The following is a 19,392-nucleotide window of genomic DNA, read 5'->3' as shown; positions in this document are numbered from 1 at the left end:
ACTAATTTCACGAACCAGCATTCCATGTTACTAATTAACAAAGTTATATATTCTACAGTTTTACATTAACATGTATATTGTTACTAATTAACGTACTAACCAATTGAACAAAGATGGGGTGGGGGGGTAACTAATAATAATAATAGTACTAATAATTATAGTAATAATAAACATACTAATAATGGTCATAATAATAATCTTATAATAATAATAGATGAAGAAGAAGAAGAAATATCATCACAATAACAAGTATAGTAAGAATTAAGTTTTTCAGTTACATTATTTACATAGAATTAAATTCAAGCCGATGATTAATTTTTCAAAGGAATATGTCAAATCGTGATGCTAGTTTTGTAAGGAATTTTGAAGAAATAAAACACTATTTACAATTTAACACTCCGTTACATAGAAAGTTTCTTGGACAGGTAAACTAACTCTTTTAACTGTTTTAAGGTGATCCGTCAACAAATCTGTTAGTGTCAACTAAAATAAGGGTTGCTCATGTATGACACTATGAAATCTTGCACTAAATGATATTTTCAATAGCTAAAGAGTTATCATTGCTTAATTATTCATTGTGTTTATAAATAATTTCATAAATCAGCTTATCTGTTACTAATTAACAAAGTTATATATTCTACAGTTTTTCAGTCACATATACATTGTTACTAATTACTGTACTAACAAAATGAACAAAGATGGTTTTGGTGGGGGGGGGGGGGATGGTTGTATTATATAAGATATGATATGTCGCATATCAATAAGGACTATATACAATATAGGACTTTTTAGTTGACTTTTTTTTACATAGTATGAAATGCAGGTCACGATTATTTTTGTAAAGGAAATTATGAAAACGTGATCCTAGTCTAGTTTGGACTTGTGAATAAATAATACACTTACTATAATTTAATACCCCGCAACATAGAAAGTTGCTTTGACAAGTAAACTGACTCTTTTAACTCTTTGAAGGTGATCCGTAAAAAAAATTTATAATGTTTACGTCATTATTGTTGTTCATGTATGACACTATGAAATCTTACACTAAATGCTCTTTTTAATGGCTAAAGAATTATCATTGCTAAATGATCCATTGTGTTTATACCTAATTTCATGAATCAAAATTATCTGTTACTAATTAAGGAAGTTATATTCTACAGTTTTTATGTAACATATATAAGGTTACTAACTAATGTACTAACCAAATGAAAAAATATGAAAAAGCAAGAGTTTATGACCTGCCTTTGGTTTATGACTTCATTCAAAAATTAAAATTGACTTTGATATAAGTCGTTTAATAAGGGATCAAGTTAAACACTATTTTCAAGTGAAAGAGATTATAATATTGACAAGCTCTTTACCGTCTTTTAGTATTTTATATAAGATATGTCGCATATCAATAACGACTATTTACAAATGAAGACTTTTCAGTTAAATGTTTTATATAGAATGAAATACAAGTCAATGATTATATTTCAGGGGACCTTATCAAATCGTGATGCTAGATTGTTAAGGATTTGAGAAGAAACAATACATTTATTACAATTTCATATTTCGTAACATAGAAAGTTCCTTTGACAAGTATACACTTTTTAATTGTTTGAAAGTGATCCGTCAACAAATTGATAACATTTGCTTCATTATTTTGATTGTGACATATGCCAATTTTCACACTAAATAATCATTACAATTGCTAAAAAAACATCATTGCTTAATTACACAAGATCACTATAAATGTAACAAAAAAATATAATAAAAGGAAGAAACATTGCTTTAAACATTCACGTTACTCGGAATCGATATGTACTTACCAAATATAATTCCCTATGTTACTAAGATTTATAGTATGTTTTGTTTGTGTCGTTTTCAGACTTGTGTGTACCATGTATAGTTTCCTGAGTTACTAAAAAATTTTCTAATAACATTGTTCGAGTATTTTGGGGTTTTCCGCCATTGTCGACGACCTAACACCATTCTCAACCATTGCTGTTGTCAACTTTCAAATATCCTAATTACTTATTAATCAATTTGGCCCTCGGTTACTTGTGTGCCTATAACAAATATAGTATTCCAACAAAATATCCAATTTTATTTGAAATCGATAGGACGAAGAACATACCCATTTCACTGCTTCAATTGAAAATTAGTATATTCCGCAAACATACTCATTTACAAATAGGAGACGATTAATGGAGGAAGAATAAGTCAATTAAACTGCAAAATATATAACACAATAGATTCTACAAATAATATATAAACGTTTACACAATTAACTGGAATATATCCAATTCGAAAACCCCCAAATCAAAAATTTCAGAAACCTAATTAACTCAAATTTCTCAATATTCTCAGGTAAACAACGATTATTTTGTTCAATTAAACAAAATAATCTTTGCGGATGATGTAAATTTAAGCTTCTGCATGTATAATGAAGCAACTTCAAGGTTTTTTTTGTTCATCTTCCATCGTCGCCCATATCGTCCTCTCTCTATGCGTTGTTCATCGATGTTGCAGAAATGATTTTTTTTTTAAAATAATAAATTAATTGTATTGGAAATGACAATTAATTTGAATTTCAAACCTTTGAATTTTCATTCAAATTTGAATGAAATATGAAAAGAAGTGGAACTTGGGCCCCAAACAAACACCCAATCAAAGGCTGCTATGTCACAATGTATGTGGTTTCCACATACAGTGAATGTATGTGTAGCTTTTTCGACACAAATCGACCTTAACTCATAATTGCGAGTTGGGGTTCAAAGTTTCAGCCAAATAAGTAAATAATACTCCGTAGCTCAATTAATTAATTAATTTAGAGTTAAGGTTTACAATTGCAATATAAAACCAACCCTAGTAATTACCCCCAGGCCACCACATTAATCAACTTATACTACAATAGTCTAATCCTTACTTGCACCATCACATTAATTTCCTTTCCCTTTGGCTTTCCCTTTCCATCAATCATTGAGTAATATACCAAGGGTTGCCTCTCTTTTCTTTTCTAGTTCGCTCATATAGTCACATATTACTCATTTTTTCCCTTTTTTTTATACGCATTTAGCTATAACAGTCACGCCTCTATTATTCCTCATAATTAATCCTCGCTATAAGTCGCATTCTTAATAGATATTCATTCTCGTTTTAGTTACTTGTTAGGAGAATTATTGAGTTTCATTTTGTCACTCTATATTGATAACCGGGTGTGCTTATTTATGATTCAAACAAAAATTAATTAGTACATACTCTGTATTATAACATGATGAATTGATGATAATTAATCTTTAAACTATACTCCCTCCATCCCTAAATTACATTCCTCTTTGGAAATTTACACGGGAATTAAGGAGGGAAGAATAAGACAAATAATAATAATTAGATAATGCAATGGGAAGTACAAACATAGATTAGTTATTACTCATGACAAGTCATCAATCCTTTGCAAAAAAAAAGGACCAATCATATGCTCCTAATTAAAAAAAATTTAACCAATCATATTCATTGTAATTTGGCACAAGAATTATGAGTTAGATTAGGTAAGGATGAGTAAGAAAGCATTAAATATAAAACAGAAAAAGAGAGTCGATTTACTAAATTTTTTTTTACCAAAAATAGAAAGGAGGAATGTAATTTAGGGACGGAGGGAGTACTATATTTATTTACACTTGGAAGGAACATTATTAATGAAATCTTAATAAAGGAAACAAGTCAAACATCTGTACAATGTACACTACGCATGTTAGTATGTGTTACGTACTTACGTACAACAAGTACACTAAAGAGACTTAAGTAAAGCTGCTTTATTACATCAAAGTGGTAAATAAAGGACTGCATTTCATCAGTTGTTTTTGAACTTTTGATTTATTTTATCATAAATAAAAGCCTAACTACTTTTAGATCAAGGTTCATCAGAATTTCAGCACTCATGCGAAAATATATCCCCATATATAATGCATAAAATTTACGTACAAGTAGTAAGTAATTCTAATTTGCATGCATAACTTAGATTTAAACCACTTTTTCAATTCTTTCTCAACCAAACACTCCAATTAAATTTTTGAAATATATCTTCTTGACTTCTTGTCTCAAACTTGTAATCGGGGTGTATCTATTCAACTGATTTTCACTTATCTTAACTTAATAAAACTTATTTGAACTTGTTAGACCTTATCTTATTAAGTTGTAATTTGTTCTTAGGTAACCCTTATCATTACCAGCTTATGTTTGCTAAACTTATCTTATTTGAACTTATCTAATTTTGTTAGACTTAAAATAAGTGAGAACAAGATGAACAAACTAGTTTTTATAAAAAAAAAAAAAAAAAGGCATCACACATGCATGGCAAAGACTCGAAGAATACCAACCATATCTTGGAAGCAATCTCATAAAATTTCATCAACTTTTGGCCTTCACCATCCCTAGATGTAAAAGGCCTATTGTTATGTCTCAGCCTTGAAAAAATTGAAAGATTCATCATCTTGGGAAAAGAGCATTGTCTCCCTATTAAGTCATGTCCAAATTAAATATTAAAGTAATCACCATGATTGTGCTAAAACAATTCCTACTTAACATATGATTAATTAGTATTTTTATTACTCCGTAAACAGTAGGCCAGGCGTTAATTTCTTGTGCATAATAAGATTAGTAAACAATAATCAAAGTTATAACTCAAGATTCAAGGAAAAGCATAGGGGATTGAACTATATATATACAAGTACTCCGTATATATTAATCTCATTATAAGATAAGCACCAAAAGTTGAGTTTAGCTAAATTGTTTAATTAGCCTAATATATCTATAATAATGTGATCTGAATTAATTATATATTTTTTTTAATTGGCATTGAATCTTGTGAATAAAAGGAATGTCTTTTTTCTGTTTCCTCTACCATATGATTTCATATGACTGTTATGAGGAGATTCTCTAGATTTTTAAGCACTTTAAGCAATTTTTTAAAGGTAGAAAAAAGGGTGTCACTAGATTTTTCTTTAAACCTCTTCTTTTTGTCATGTTTAGAATTCAAAGATTCTAATCAAATACCAATTCCCTTCCTTATGGTTTGCAATTTTTATTTTTAAATAAACATGTTGGACTATAAATATTTTTCTTGCATTTTAGGCTCTATTATAAACAACTAAACTTTTTAAAATTTGCATTTTTTCGAATCTATTAACATCCTATATTATTGAAAAATTGATACATTTAATTTATTTTCACTATTTATTTATGGAGTATTAACTTTGAACAAAGTTATTTGATAAAATATATATTAAAAACATTATAAAATGTTGTTAAATAGATATTAATATGAAATATAATATATTAACTTTTTGATAATATTTATTTATATATATCTAATTTCTGTTGTAAAGTAAGTGTTTCAAAGGCTACGAATAGTAGTTAGAATAATGTAAACGAATTCCGGTGCAACCAAGGTGTACATTGTATCGCCGATACGTTCCCTAGAGGTGGAGTCATATAAACTTATGCCCAAAGAACAAATGTGTTTTTTTGCTAGTTTTTTGTGTATGATGTATATGTAAGAAGAAGATAACCAAGCCAAATTTATAAGGATGGAGTTTCAAGCTAGAGGATGAATATAGACATTAAAAGGTGATTAAACTACCATAAATATCCACTTCAATGGGAGGTTACAAGAGAATCGAATAGATGAAGGAAGAATGCAAAAAGGTAATGTATGTAGACATGAAAAGTCTATTCCACAACCCATTTGTGGGCAATCGTTGTTGGTCACAATCTACTTGTGGAGTAGGCTGATTTTTCTTATAAAATAGATATAAAAAGTCTATTCCACAACCCACTTGTGGACAAATGTTGTAGGCAACAACTTCCTTGTAGAGTAAACTGATCAATTACCAAAAAAGCATGATTTTTACTCTCTTTAATCCAACAATTTCAATCTCTTTTGTTGGCATGTATGTCAAACAAAGGGAAGGAGTATACTTCTTTATAAATCAATTGGAAATTTGATCATGTTCAAAACTTAACTCCATAAAAAGATGAGAAATAAAGCAAATAATAAGAGACGAAGGAGGTACAACACCTGTTTAAAAAGATGGAATTTTTAACTAAGAATATAATACTTTTGTATATGTTCATTTAAATAGCGTTACGCCCACTTCATCGGTCCGTCCTCTTTCAAGAGCATTCATAAGGTATCATGAATGATAAAAGTTGTGTAAGTGGATTCCTAGCACTTCTGGTTATGATCTTTGAAGCTAAGATAAGAATTTCAAAGATAAGTATCTAACAGATATTTCAATTGAAAGAGGCATTTCCCATTTTAGCAGGATACTGTGCCTGCAATTGGATTTCATGTCCTACATAAAATTGGGCATGGCGCCGTAAATATTCTGCGTAACCACGCTTTATATTTACATCAATTTGGAAATATATTCTTTATAACTATGTATGTTATTTTCACCTGATATTCTAATGTTCTATCGAGCATATGAATAAACACACATGAGAATGTGTGAAAGTGTTGTCCACAATAAATAAGGAAAAGTGTTAAGATATGTATCCCATGAAATGAATAGTGAGTTGTGTCTAATATACGGAGTATAAGGTTAAGGGGCTAATTCTGTCATTGTCATACACAAGTAGTTTTGATATGAAGTCTCTTTGCATAAAGTAAAGAGAATGTATATATGACAACCATTTTAATTCAAAGTAAAGTTCTTCAAAACATCACTTTCTTTGATCGAAAACTCGAATTTAATCCGAACACAAATTACTTGGCTCATTTGCACCCTTACATGACCCCACCACTATTCTAGCATATTATACTGTTACTTCTGATGATTTTTTTTTATATTTTTTTTAAAAAAAGAAATTTAAATAAAGTTCGTTTATTAAGGAGTAAAATTATAAATAAATCAACAAATGTTCAATTAGTATGGCATTGTCGTGATTATATTAATAACTGTGGGCCTATATTTGATAAAAAAAAGTTATTGATTTATTTAGGATAATTTGTTTATCAAGGTGATAAACTTGTATTTTTGCAATTGAAACCCACTTACCCCTCAATTTCTATAACTAAACATGGACCATCTTTATTTATTTATTTATTTATTTTTCTCTATATCTCTTTTATTCTAAAAATTGCCTAAAAGTTCTTTCAAAAAAAGAAAAATTGCCTAAAAGTCCGTAATTTAAATAGCGACGCATCTAAATAAAACGGAGGAAGTATAAATCTTTAGTGAAAAGAAAAATTAAAGGAAGAAGATCAAAGTCAGGGCCTGTTCACTTCAGCTTAATTTCAGTTAAGTTCAGTTCAGCTCCAATCAGTTCAGTTCAGCTCCTAATTTCCCTCTCTCATAAAATATTCATTTCAGCTCAGTTCAGATCAGCTCCAATGAGTTCAATTCAATTCAGTTCAGCTCAGCTCCAATCAGTTCAGCTCAGCTCCAATCAGTTCAGTTCAGCTCAATTTAGTAAATGTGAATAGGCCCTTAGTAAGGGTATATTTATAACTTTGTTAATTATTCTACTTTTATCCCGTACCAAATATAAACGCCCTGCTAATGAAATGAAATGAAAATGGAAAAGGTTAGTTATTTACTTATATCAATGAATAACTTTGATCATTGATAAAACAATATTATAACAGGTTATCATTTTGAAAATTAATAGGTATCGCACAAATTCTTAAACATAAATTATCCAACACTATTAAACATTGCATTATCAGTGTTATTTTTTTTTAAAAAAAAATTTAAATCTCTTTTGAAATAGGTAAAATGTGTATTCCCTCGTCCCTTTTATTTGCCTCAAATTCCTTTTGGGTATTTCATAGGGGTGAGCAAACCGGGTACCCGGTCAAAATTTTAGGACCCGGACTTGGAATTGGTTGGAACCGGGTCCTAAAATTCGGAACCGGAATTGGAATTGGTTTAACCGGGTCCTAAATTTTAGGAATTGGAATTGGAACCACCGGGTACCAGTTCCGGTTCCGGGTACCCACTTATGTATGTAATTGTTAAAATATAATACAAATTATAATTCTTATTTTAGTTAGTATCATTATTAGTGTTTAATACTTATATTTATATATGCATTAAGCTATTTGTATTCATGTTAGGTATTAATAATACTTTTTTATTGTACAAATTAAATACATTTAACATATTTTTATTATTTAAAATTTATTTAGTTTAGGATATATTGGGTAACCGGGTACCCAACCGGTTCCGGGTCCAAAAAGTTGAGAATTGGAATTGGAATTGGTTATAACCGGGTCCTTAATTTATTACCCGGAATTGGAACCACCGGGTCCAATCTCGGTTCCGGACCCGCCGGTTCCTATCCGGTTCCGGTTCCAATTCCGGGTACCCGGAATTTTTGCTCACCCCTAGTATTTCATGAAGATTGCTCCGTGCCTCCGTACTCCATAGTCTAATTATAACCCCACTTGCTCTATTTCATAATACCTTACCCAAATTCACTCAACACATGTTTTAAGGAGAATAGTTATAGCTAGTCGTGTTAAGATAAGCATGCACATTTTATAATAGTGGTTGTTTATGCTTTTCTTATTAAGGAATGAGAATATGAGATAGTGGACATTCACACCATCTTTTACAAAATTGTCCTTGATAGTAGGTGAGTCACATATGGTTTGAATGGAGTAGGGAGTTATAGGGTAATTTAATTCATTAAGGAGAGAATAATGAAAATAATTAATGATTAAAATAGGTAGCGAAATAATATTATACTGGTTGAACCCAAACCTAATCAAGAATAAAGGTATTTGGTACAAAATAAAAACGGATAAGTATTAAGGAATAAGACCCTAATCTATTAAACCTTATTTTCACTTATTTCAGGGTTAATAAGTTCGGATAAGGATTAATAAGTTCAGATAAGATAAGTTCATGAAAAATAAGTTCAGATAAGTTGTGATAAGGGTTAATCGAGGCTACCCAAGTTTAATTTATAACTAAAATTAAATCTAATAAAATCAGATAAGTTCAGATAAGTAAAAATATGATGAATCGAACGCACCTTAAGGAAAGATAAGTTATTGTGCATTTGGTTTGAGAATAGGCCCAATAGGGATAAGGGATGAGGGAGGATAAGGGTGGGGCAAAGATAATGATAAATTATTGTTATACCATGTTTGGTAGGTTTTGGAAATAAGTTTTAAAGAACTGATAAAATTATAAAATTATCTTATTAGCTCTTATTCTTTCAATTTCATTAAGGGTAAGTTAGTCTTTTCACACCTAGTTCCTATCCTTCTTCTACATACCACTTCCCTCAAGCGAAATAGAGGGATCCCTTTTACTCCGTATAAGATATCAAATATTCATAATGTTTGCGCATTTAATATTGGAAATACTTATTGCATAAGACATGTTTCATATACCGTATAAAGTCAATTGAGACAAAGAGAGTATAAACAATATGGAGTATCATATGGAACAAGTTTTAACGGCAAAACAAAACGCCGAAAGTGTGCAATACGCAAGTAAATATAGTTGCATATAGGCTTGTTGGTGGAATAGGAAGTGGGCCAATTTAGTTACAAAGTACACCCATTCACTTTAGGCATTATTTATACTGTCTTGGCCACATGTATTCTCTTTTAAGCTTTGTTTTTTTTGCTTGTTTTGTGTAATTTCGCAATCATTCTTTTACTTTTGATCATTTTTCATACAATATATAGTAGGGTCACTTGATTATTGACTTGCATCTTTCGTTTTATGAAATTTATGAAATCTCAATTATTTCAAGCTCTGAAAGCAAAGATCATGTATGAGAAAAGTCAATTTTGGTTTCTTTTTATCCAAAAATCCAAAATCAATTCTCTCACTAAAGCACCCTACTCATAATATTATTGGGCTCACCCTTTAATATTTAACTATTTATCAATTGTTCATGATGGCCCAATATTTTGCATATACTGGTATTTGTTAATGAATTCGGCTATTCATATATTAACATTGACCATATATTTTTGTATGAATAAGAGGAAAGTATCATTAAATTATTTCGATAAACAAATTTTGTATATCAACCGGCAAAATGGTAAATAAAACATAAATGTTCAGTTAGTATAATATATTCATAAATATATCAACTATGGGACTCAAATTTAATAAAAAGTTGTTGATTTTATTTATAAATACCAACATTTTTAACAGTTTTAATTATTTGATAGTAAAAAATATTACAGTAGTAGTCAAATTAACAACTTAGCAAACGGAATAATAAATATATTTCACCATTTTATGATATACTAAAATTTTCTAGTAGAGTACTTGGAGTCTTGGATGTGGTCAAATATTTGAAAGCATTTACTAATGTGAGAATTCTACACCTAATAATTCTCTAGAATTGGGTGGGTGTAGTTGGTAGCAATAAATGTGAGCCCAAGTAAACTCCTAATAGAAATTTTTCTATATATAAGCATGCTTACATTATTAACTTTCTGAATGAAAACCGCCAAATTCGAGGAGTTACAAGGGCAACAAAGGTGCAAAAACATGTTTATGATTAGACTTCCTACTCATCTTAGCATGCCACCACTTAAGTGAACTATTTCGGGACAAAGGGATGATACAAAGAAGTCGGTAAAATGGATCCGTAACTTCAGGACAAAGGGAGTATTAGTATAAATTAGCATTTAGCGGCCATTCTGAGAACCAGTGCCAGTTGATGGAACAATAGTAGTATTATACATGGCATTGAAGAAAAAAAAATTATGGAAAACCATTTCGATTACTTTTGAGTAAGAGTTGAACATTGCCTTGGAGTTACAGATTTGAAGCCTATAAAGCAATCTGACAAAGTAATATCATGATACAAACCATTTAATGACAAGAACAGAGGAAAATTTTCTAACCTTCTCACTATTGTTTATGATACATGCCCTCCCTGCTCCTATGTATCAAGAATCAACATCTCCTGTAGCATTGGAGGATATTGTAAAACAAATTCTGGCACAAAAGGGTTCGTCTGTACTCATTTTCCTGCAAGCTCGCCTTCTCAAAATTGCAGCAGAAAACAAATAACAACCACTGACTGGCATTAAATACAGCCAGATTACCCACGAAGAACTATGAAACTACAATCATAAACAAATAGTTTATCTGGCTCTCAAGCAGCTGGTGCATGTTCCCGTATAGTGTCTGCCAGCTTATTTCGTTCCACTTCATTTTTTACTCTTATTAGAAAGGTACGGGGGGTTACTTTACTTTCCCCTTCACTATCCTCCTACACAGAAATGGATTGAGAACAGTAGAATTAGCCACAAAAATGTAGTATGTTATGGTGCATCTCATCTCATATTATGACCGCCTAAAGAAATTTTTGGGTGAAAGTATGTCACTTCTATTTTCAAAAAGAAAAACGCTAGCCAACAGAAGTCAAGGATAAGTTAAAGTGAAAGGAGCAAATGGTAAGAAAGCACAAGGCTCTACGGAGATGAACAAAGTGTTTGTGTCCACCTATTTCTTGAAACTTTATGTTGGAAACTTGAAACTTTATGTTGGAAACAGATAGTAAGAGGACAAGATGGGAGAGCATAGCAGAATGCAAAAGACATTCCAATACCCATGCATACAAAAGCAATTTGCCAGGACCGGGGTTACTATAACAAAGAACAAATAGAAGATGAAACATTAAGTCACTTGCAAGGTGTCGCTACATTTAGTATAAGTAATATTTAAGTAGCAGGGTGACAAGTAGTAACAACACAATAGGACTACAAGGAAACAAATATATACAAGGTAAATTCAATACAAGGCATTGCAGTGTATTACCGAAGTATGGAATATGGTCACAATGGCATTTTTCTGCATACTTGTCTTTATGCCTGGGTATATTGAAGCATTAAGCATAATTCTTCCGACCTACAAAACCAAAGCAGTCAGAAATTATAGAATGCTGATACGCAGATGGGAACTATAAATGAATAATCATTCAAACATATTACGACATGGCTGTCAACAAGAAGAATAATATCAGAAACATACATCATTACGAACAAGAATTATTGGCTTGGATTCCTTGGTACCCTTGCTAGCACCCTCCACACATTTGATGGATAGCTGGCCAGTACCTTTATCCTTCCATGGCTCTTTATCAGCTGGATCAGTTGACTGAAAAGCAATAGAGAAACACCATATTAATATCAATAGAAATAGGTGTGATAGTCTCTTTACGTAAACAATTTACAATTAATGCATACCATTGCATATTATGTACACAGTTTAGAACTGTATGACACTACAACCTACTTTCCAAACCTTGTCAAATACTCATCAATAGCAAGTACTTCATAATTTGTCGTTTCGGAAGCCAGGATATATCCTGTCTATGCAGTACTTACACAACGGAAATTAAAGAAAGGCAAGCTACAAAATTCAGACAGTACCTTTACATAGAGTTTGCATTTGGTTTCATGCACCACAGTAATACCCTTCTCTTCAGCCTTTTTCAGAGATGGGCTGCTAGGCTGCTCAGGTTCATTATCTGCAGATTCATATAATTTGAGTAATAGTTGGAAAGATGTGCATGCACAGCTAATTATATAAGAAAAGACTCTCAACATAAATAAGTAAATAAATAAGAAAAGGCTCTCCAACATAAATAAGTTAATAAGAAAAGGCTCTCAACATAAATAAATCAAATAAACCATGAATCCAATTATGATCCAGTCTTTGTCTAGGAATATTGTTAGAATCTAGATGTATGCAGCAGGTATATGTGTGTCAAATAAAGATGAATTGACAATTTAAGTAACAAAGAAGAATTCCAGGTATAACACTTTCCAGAATAGGACATGTAAGAGAATACATTACAAACATCGAATTTGGGATAATTTACAGGGTAATGCGAGAACCCAGAGCACCAACTTGTCATTTTGGAACATTATGGCACTAAAAGAAGCGAAAGAGCATGTCAGAAAAGCATATACATAGGCATTCTAGGTGGCCAGAGCTTCAGACTATACATGAGTTTCTGTTAAAACTAGTGTGTGTCCCGGGCGATGCCCCGAATTGCTAATTTGTACTTTATACTTCTTTAATTTGATAATTATGTTCAACTGTTGGTATAGCTAGTGTGAGATTCTGGCGTTGCCTTGGATGTTACGACTTTTTTTTATCACATATGTATTTATTTTCTAATCTTGTGAAAAATTAAATAAATTAAATAACCTCTAATTTGAAAGGAATATATAATGTTAATTATGTGAAAATTAAAACATTAATAAAAGGCGGTTGAGATGGTAAGTGTACCTACTTTATTTGTTGGAGGTTGCGGGTTCGAATCTAGACCAAAACATAATTTATTTATTTTGTTAAATGAAGTTGCAAGCTTACGTGTCGCATGTACTTTGAATAGTGATGTGGCATAGTGACATGATGTTATATACGTTGAAGAGTGCCACGTGGCACTGTTCCTTTAAAAGGAACGCCTTTTAATATATAGTATAGATTCGTAAGGAAATGTTTGAATTGTTAATGCCTGACAAACACCACTGATGTTTCAAAAGAACAAGGCACAGAAACATGTTTATGTGTAAAAAACTGCCTCAAGACAAATCCTAAATTCATGTTGTCTCATCTTACAGACTAAAATAATCTACACATCATTATCAAGAACTCAGTTTATTGAGAGCAAATAAGCAGAACCTTTTCTCTCTGTTCTACTGTAGTTATGATTCTTAGGTGTTTAATGTGAGGTGAGAAACGGTTGCAAAGAAAGAACACATTTTCCTTGACAGAGAATAAATGATTGGCAAAAAGTAGCAAAACAGAAGTACACCAATTCTTGATCAAACTCAAAAGGACATACACCAAGTCCCAAAGAGAAGGCTAGAAAGTAGAAACACGTTCCCAGAGCAATCCCCAGCAACAGTAAAGTATAAGTTAAAATCAGGTTCCTTAGATAGAGAAATAATTAGGTTTCCCCAACAAAATAACTATAATAAGCTTTCCAGTTATGACTTAAAAGTTAAAACATGACTAATTCCCTGTATCCTCCCTAAAATTCAGCACACAGAAAGATATGTGTGGTGGAGGAAATTAGACAGGAAACTGGATTTGTATCATACCTTCATTGGCATCCTCCTTAGCAGTGTCATTTGAAGCTGTCGGTTTCAGATTACCTGAGTACAAAATAAAGAGTATTAATTGATTTAATCAATCAAAGCATTAATCCTCCCATAAGCCTTAATCAAAATAAAGAGTATTAATTGATTATCAACTAAAAAGCATTAGTTTAAACAATTAATGAGCCGCCCCGCCCATATGGGCCATATCTAAGTACACTAACCCAGAACTCTCTGGGAAGAAATGGCTATTCATCTTCAACTAGATGTCCCATTCCCAGTATGTCATGAAAAATACCTACCAAAGAAAGGTGTTTGACTGTTGGAGGAGGTTCCAGCATTCCAAGCACCAAATGGTGGTGTTTGACTGTAGGAGAATATTCCAGAACTTGTGGAACCCATAAAGCTTGTGGTAGTCGTTGATGAGGGAGCTTGATTGTTTGATGATACACCAAAATTAGGCGAAGTAGAAAAACTAACAGTTTTTACTGGTGATATGGATTTGCTATCAGTGGATACTCCAGAGCTCCATGAAGTTGTTGGAGCAGTACTCACACTTTGTGAAAGAGCTTGAGAACTGGCAGACAATCCAAAATTCCATGAAGGGGATGAGCTTGAAGTTGAGTTAAGAACTGAGGCTTGGGTGCTGGAAGCTCCAGAGTTTGATGAAGATACGAAATTAAATAACCCTGGGCCAGAATTTAGTTCCTTGTTGTTTGTATGTGGTGCATTTTTCTTCTCATTGCTGTGGGTTCCCAATATAGGCACACTACTACCTTCACTACCAGCATTTGATTTTAGCCAGTTAACAACATCAGCAAATTTTTCCTGTTAAACAAGAGGCATATTGATCATTGGAAAAAGTTGGCCATAAAAATAAATATCTAAAACTTATTTGAACGCAGAAGAACAATTAACAGGGAAAAATTGCAAAACAAGCAAACACTAAGGTCAAAAGGCCTGAATTGGAGAGCATGTATGTTCATATTTTGAAAACCCTAGTGCTAATAATATTTTTAAAAAAATACTATTTGCACAATAAATGCATTATGAACCATAAATAAGTGTAATTCTGTAGTATGCAGCTTTGATTGGCTATGAACTACATTGATTGGTGGTCAGCCATGGCTCAGATATGAAAACGTTTATTCTCTGTCTCTTCTATTTGCACTCCTCTGCCATCCTACATCAATTTCTTTTCTGTGACTGCTATTTAACTTTTCCACAATTTAACACTAACAGAGCGTAGATAGAAAGGAAGAAGTAATTGGATAGCCAAATATTGCCCAAAATATATATCAAATCCAGCTAAAACCAACCCGCCAGAATAAAATAAAATAATATGAGGTACATGAACACAACTTTACTAAAAACCAATATCACCAAGTACCACAATCTGGCTGAAGAACATTTAAATCATCATTACATATTAAATGATTCTTGACTTAAATATAAAGTAAATTCTCATCAGGCAAGGAGAACTACAAGTCTATATTCAGTACACCACGAGTAGCATGAAACTGATAGTGAATTTAAAACATGGAAAGGAGCATATCGTACCAGTATGTCTGAACCCTGAGTTAGGTAGTCCCTGACGCCATCTTCCCAAAGTTCATCTGGGTGATCCCGCAACTGAGATTGCACCCAACTGTCGACATCATTAAGCAGTATAAAACCCGAGGTGTCAAATATATAGCTTTGCAAATAATGAAGAGGTAAATAAATATATCTAATCACAACGACAGTTCAAAAGGGGATCACTCAAAGTAGGAATATATAAATAAGATATATGCATCACACTTCAGAGCCAAAAGAACACCAGTTTATTTTTGAGTACAAGCGAGGTGATCCAACAATAGATACATAGAATAAACAAGAACTACACTAGAAAGAAGATGGACCTTGCGAATTCAGTATTTAAAGCCCTCACATGTTGTCGAGCAACCTTACGCCGATCCAATGGTGGTGTTGCAGCTGTTTCTACTCCAGATGATGGTGATGCTATGGCCTTTTTACTTTGAAACTGCATGAAAAGAAGAAAGTAAGTGCAAAAGACATTTCATTATCCTACCCCTTCACCTTAATGGTGTAACAGCTGAAACAGAAAGAATTGACTAATAGCCATAATCTGCCTAAAACAGCTCCAAATTATGCTCATGTTATAAACTGGGAAAATTGTGCAGAAACTCAGAGAAAGGAGGTGAAATTATGCACTAAATGCTGGAATAGAATATAATACAAGTGTTCATGATTATCCTATCCCTTCACCTAAATGGCTTGTTCTCACCCAAAGCGTAACATAAACTTATAGAAAATTCTCAACAGTATACTTCATGATTTCTTCCTTACTGGTCTTCTCTTTATAGTCTAACTATTTGACTAGCTTCATCTCTAAATTATTCTAGCCACTAAATATGAATTGCCTACACTACCTCTGCCCCTTAGGCCAGTTCATTACAATTGATTAAAAATTTTCATCTTGTTTACCTAGAAGTTACGAGTACATCATAAACATTCATCGGGATACACCTATAAAATAAAACCAGACATTAACTTATAATCAAAGTCTAAGAAGGGCATCAATAATTGGACAAAAAATAACCGAATTATTACTTTATTAAACTAAGAATAACATTCTGCAATTACATATTTCCAATTTTCCATTCAACTTGATTCCTCTAACAGAATGAGATCAATACAAATCCACCACCCCAAAAGCAAGCATCTCCAATTTAAAATATGCTCTTGGTGAGATATTAAAAAGGCGACAAGCTCAGAGTGTATCCATTGCCAATTTTCCACATAGATGAGATCCACCACACAAAACTAAAGGAAAAGCCCCACAGTTGCAAAATCTAAATTCAATGAGTTCATACAAAAATTCAACTAATGCCAATTCATCGCCACTGTGTATGTTCTGTATAACGTTTTGTGTTAGAGTAAATCAGCAAACATACATGTCAGTACCACTCAAAGAAAGACTTAATAACAATAAAGTTGTCTAAGACAATATTAAACTAATCAAGTGCTTATTGATCAAATAGGATATTTCTTCATAACATCTGACCTCTTCACCCCCCCCCCCACCAAACTCTTGAAAACAAACCCAACTCGTAGTGTACCTATCTCAGAAACAAAACGTGATACAGCACTCTTTACGAAAATTCTGAGCTTGCTCAAGAATAACAGGATTACTAAAAGAACAGCACCCAAGGTACCATAGATAGAGCAAAAAATGGCAATTGGTTTCTAGTGAGTGGACTCGAGATAAGTTACAGGTCAATCAACAACGAATATATCGAATCAATCTATCATCCAAACTCAGTCACACTTGCTGCAGCAGCCTCACTCATAAATAAAAACATATTACAACTGAGATGTCTTTAAACATGCCAGTCCTCATTATGAACAGTCTTATACAAGTAAAACAGATCTAGAAAATCCACTAATACTACTGCTTGAGGAAACTGTTGCCAACACACTGACAGGTTCAAAGTTTCACCTAAAATTCTTCGATTTTATAGCTCAAACTCCAAATTTGCACCAATTTTTGTAGCAGGTCACAAATTCAGCTAACTTAACACACTCGCTTAACATCTAAACACAAACTCTACCTAACCCAATATAATTAAACAACATAATATTATATTTGAGTTACAATTACAAACTTCTAACCAATAAAAAGCATTGATTCTAAAATGAAAATACACTATAACCACAATATAAATCCCTAAATACTCAAATACCCAGAAAAATTAAGAGAAAACCAAACATGGGTATTCAATCAAAATAGTATTATAAACTTAAATCAAATTACACTGACATTTAAAAAAAAAAAAAAAATTAAACTTTTGAACTCACAGGGTTTTCATCAGCATTGGAGCTCAATGAAACGTTTCGACGCTTTGTACCAATCATTGGATTCGACACTCAGAAACGCCAATACAGTTGAAAGAGGAGAAAAAAATTGACAAGATTGATTTAAATTTTGCAGAAAAAAGAGGAGAGAGAAAGAAGTAGCAGGAAATAATTAGGGTTTTTGTTTGGTTCAAATAATTTGGGGGTTGTAATTTTTTTTATTTTTTGATTTTTTTCTGCTGATGAAGGTGAGAATTAATTTAATAATTAAAAATAATAATTGGGATTTATGGTGAGAGATGAAATTATAGCCGTTGATGATGTGATTGATTTTAACTTTTGATTTGAACCGTAGATTATAGTTCCGTTTGAGGAAAAAAAAGAATATGCCAAACCAAGTTTTATGTGGCAAACCGCATATGATCGATGAAGTAGGTGCTCGTGTGTCAAGTGATTCGGTGGTCTTTTTTCGGTTCACTTTTCTTGTGGGCCGTTGACATGGCTTATTGGGCCATTCTAATACTGGCTAGTATGCACCTACCATGCTCTAAGTCATGGTTCATGCAAATTTGCAATATTACACTCATTGACACGAAATATGGCCGAACAAAACAACATCATTATTATTTATTACGGTGTATTAATACTTAAGGCGCGGGATACCTCAAGTTGTCAGAGAATCCTTTCCGATTTCAAGAGATCTTGGGATCAATTTTCATCATTCGCCCTTATGAGTGTTATGACTCTCTAAACACAAAAAATTACTATTATTAGTCTCTCCGTTTTCCTTATGACAATTCTTCTGCTAAAAAGTGAGTATTGAACAACATTAATTTGACAGAAATTGAATGCCTACTTTTATTTTTTATTTTATTTTTTTTTACAGAATTGAATGCCTACTATAAATGAGTGACATTGAGTCATTATTGAAGACATGGAAGAGTAGTAAGATGTGTTTTTGAAAACTGATTTCAGTTATGGGTGTTCTTGTAAATGTGTTTTTCGCAATGTCCCCCTTATTGTTTACTTTAGATTGTAGAAATTGAATTGAATACAATTTACCTACTTCTTCTATTCTTCATATTTCCAAGGAAAAAAAAAAACTGCAATGTAATAACAATGATGAATTACAAATACTTAAAACACATGTATGTGTTTGTCTATAATGAATGCTACCACAATCTTTAGACTTTACTAACTTTAATTTATTGAATTTAGCATGAACAATTAATACATCTTCATTTGTTTGAGTTGATCTTATGACACAATATCAATCATCAAAATTTTGTAACATTTGTGTTGTGACAACAATGAAAAACAAAGTGAGCTACTGTATTTAAATATACTTGATCTTAATACATTTATTTTGATAAAACATAATCCACAATTGAGCAAATTAACGTGCTCTAGATGAAATTTCGCTACCAGGCTTTCAAAAACATACAAGTAGA

The 19,392-nt window shown here is 32.0% G+C and overlaps 1 protein-coding gene across 1 annotated transcript; it reads right to left on the bottom strand.

The window, feature by feature from the left end:
- Nucleotides 1-10,712: 10,712 nt before the first annotated feature.
- Nucleotides 10,713-18,170, bottom strand: LOC145598368 (uncharacterized). Its single transcript, XM_081654711.1, has 9 exons — nucleotides 17,945-18,170; nucleotides 15,985-16,106; nucleotides 15,644-15,731; nucleotides 14,386-14,911; nucleotides 14,087-14,140; nucleotides 12,404-12,501; nucleotides 12,003-12,128; nucleotides 11,790-11,879; nucleotides 10,713-11,241 (listed from the first exon to the last, which is right to left on the bottom strand). Exons 1-9 carry the CDS (start codon nucleotides 17,999-18,001, stop codon nucleotides 11,125-11,127), a joined length of 1,278 nt encoding a protein of 425 aa, XP_081510837.1. The 5' UTR covers nucleotides 18,002-18,170; the 3' UTR covers nucleotides 10,713-11,124.
- Between the last annotated feature and the right edge of the window lie 1,222 nt (nucleotides 18,171-19,392).

Source organism: Chenopodium album, chromosome 20, assembly GCF_948465745.1.
Source record: "Chenopodium album chromosome 20, dcCheAlbu1.1, whole genome shotgun sequence".
In the NCBI taxonomy this organism is placed as follows: Eukaryota; Viridiplantae; Streptophyta; class Magnoliopsida; order Caryophyllales; family Amaranthaceae; genus Chenopodium; species Chenopodium album.
This window is presented reverse-complemented; position numbering and strand designations above follow the sequence as displayed.

What these genes read in the sequence shown, in the direction of transcription:
- LOC145598368 (XM_081654711.1), bottom strand. Translation starts at nt 18,001, where the DNA reads ATGATTGGTACAAAGCGTCGAAACGTTTCATTGAGCTCCAATGCTGAT. An exon ending in CCAATGCTGATGAAAACCCT is followed by an intron (nt 16,107 to 17,944) that starts GTGAGTTCAAAA and finishes CTTTTCATGCAG; the next exon opens with TTTCAAAGTAAAAAGGCCAT. An exon ending in CAGTCAAACACCTTTCTTTG is followed by an intron (nt 14,141 to 14,385) that starts GTAGGTATTTTT and finishes TTTTGTACTCAG; the next exon opens with GTAATCTGAAACCGACAGCT.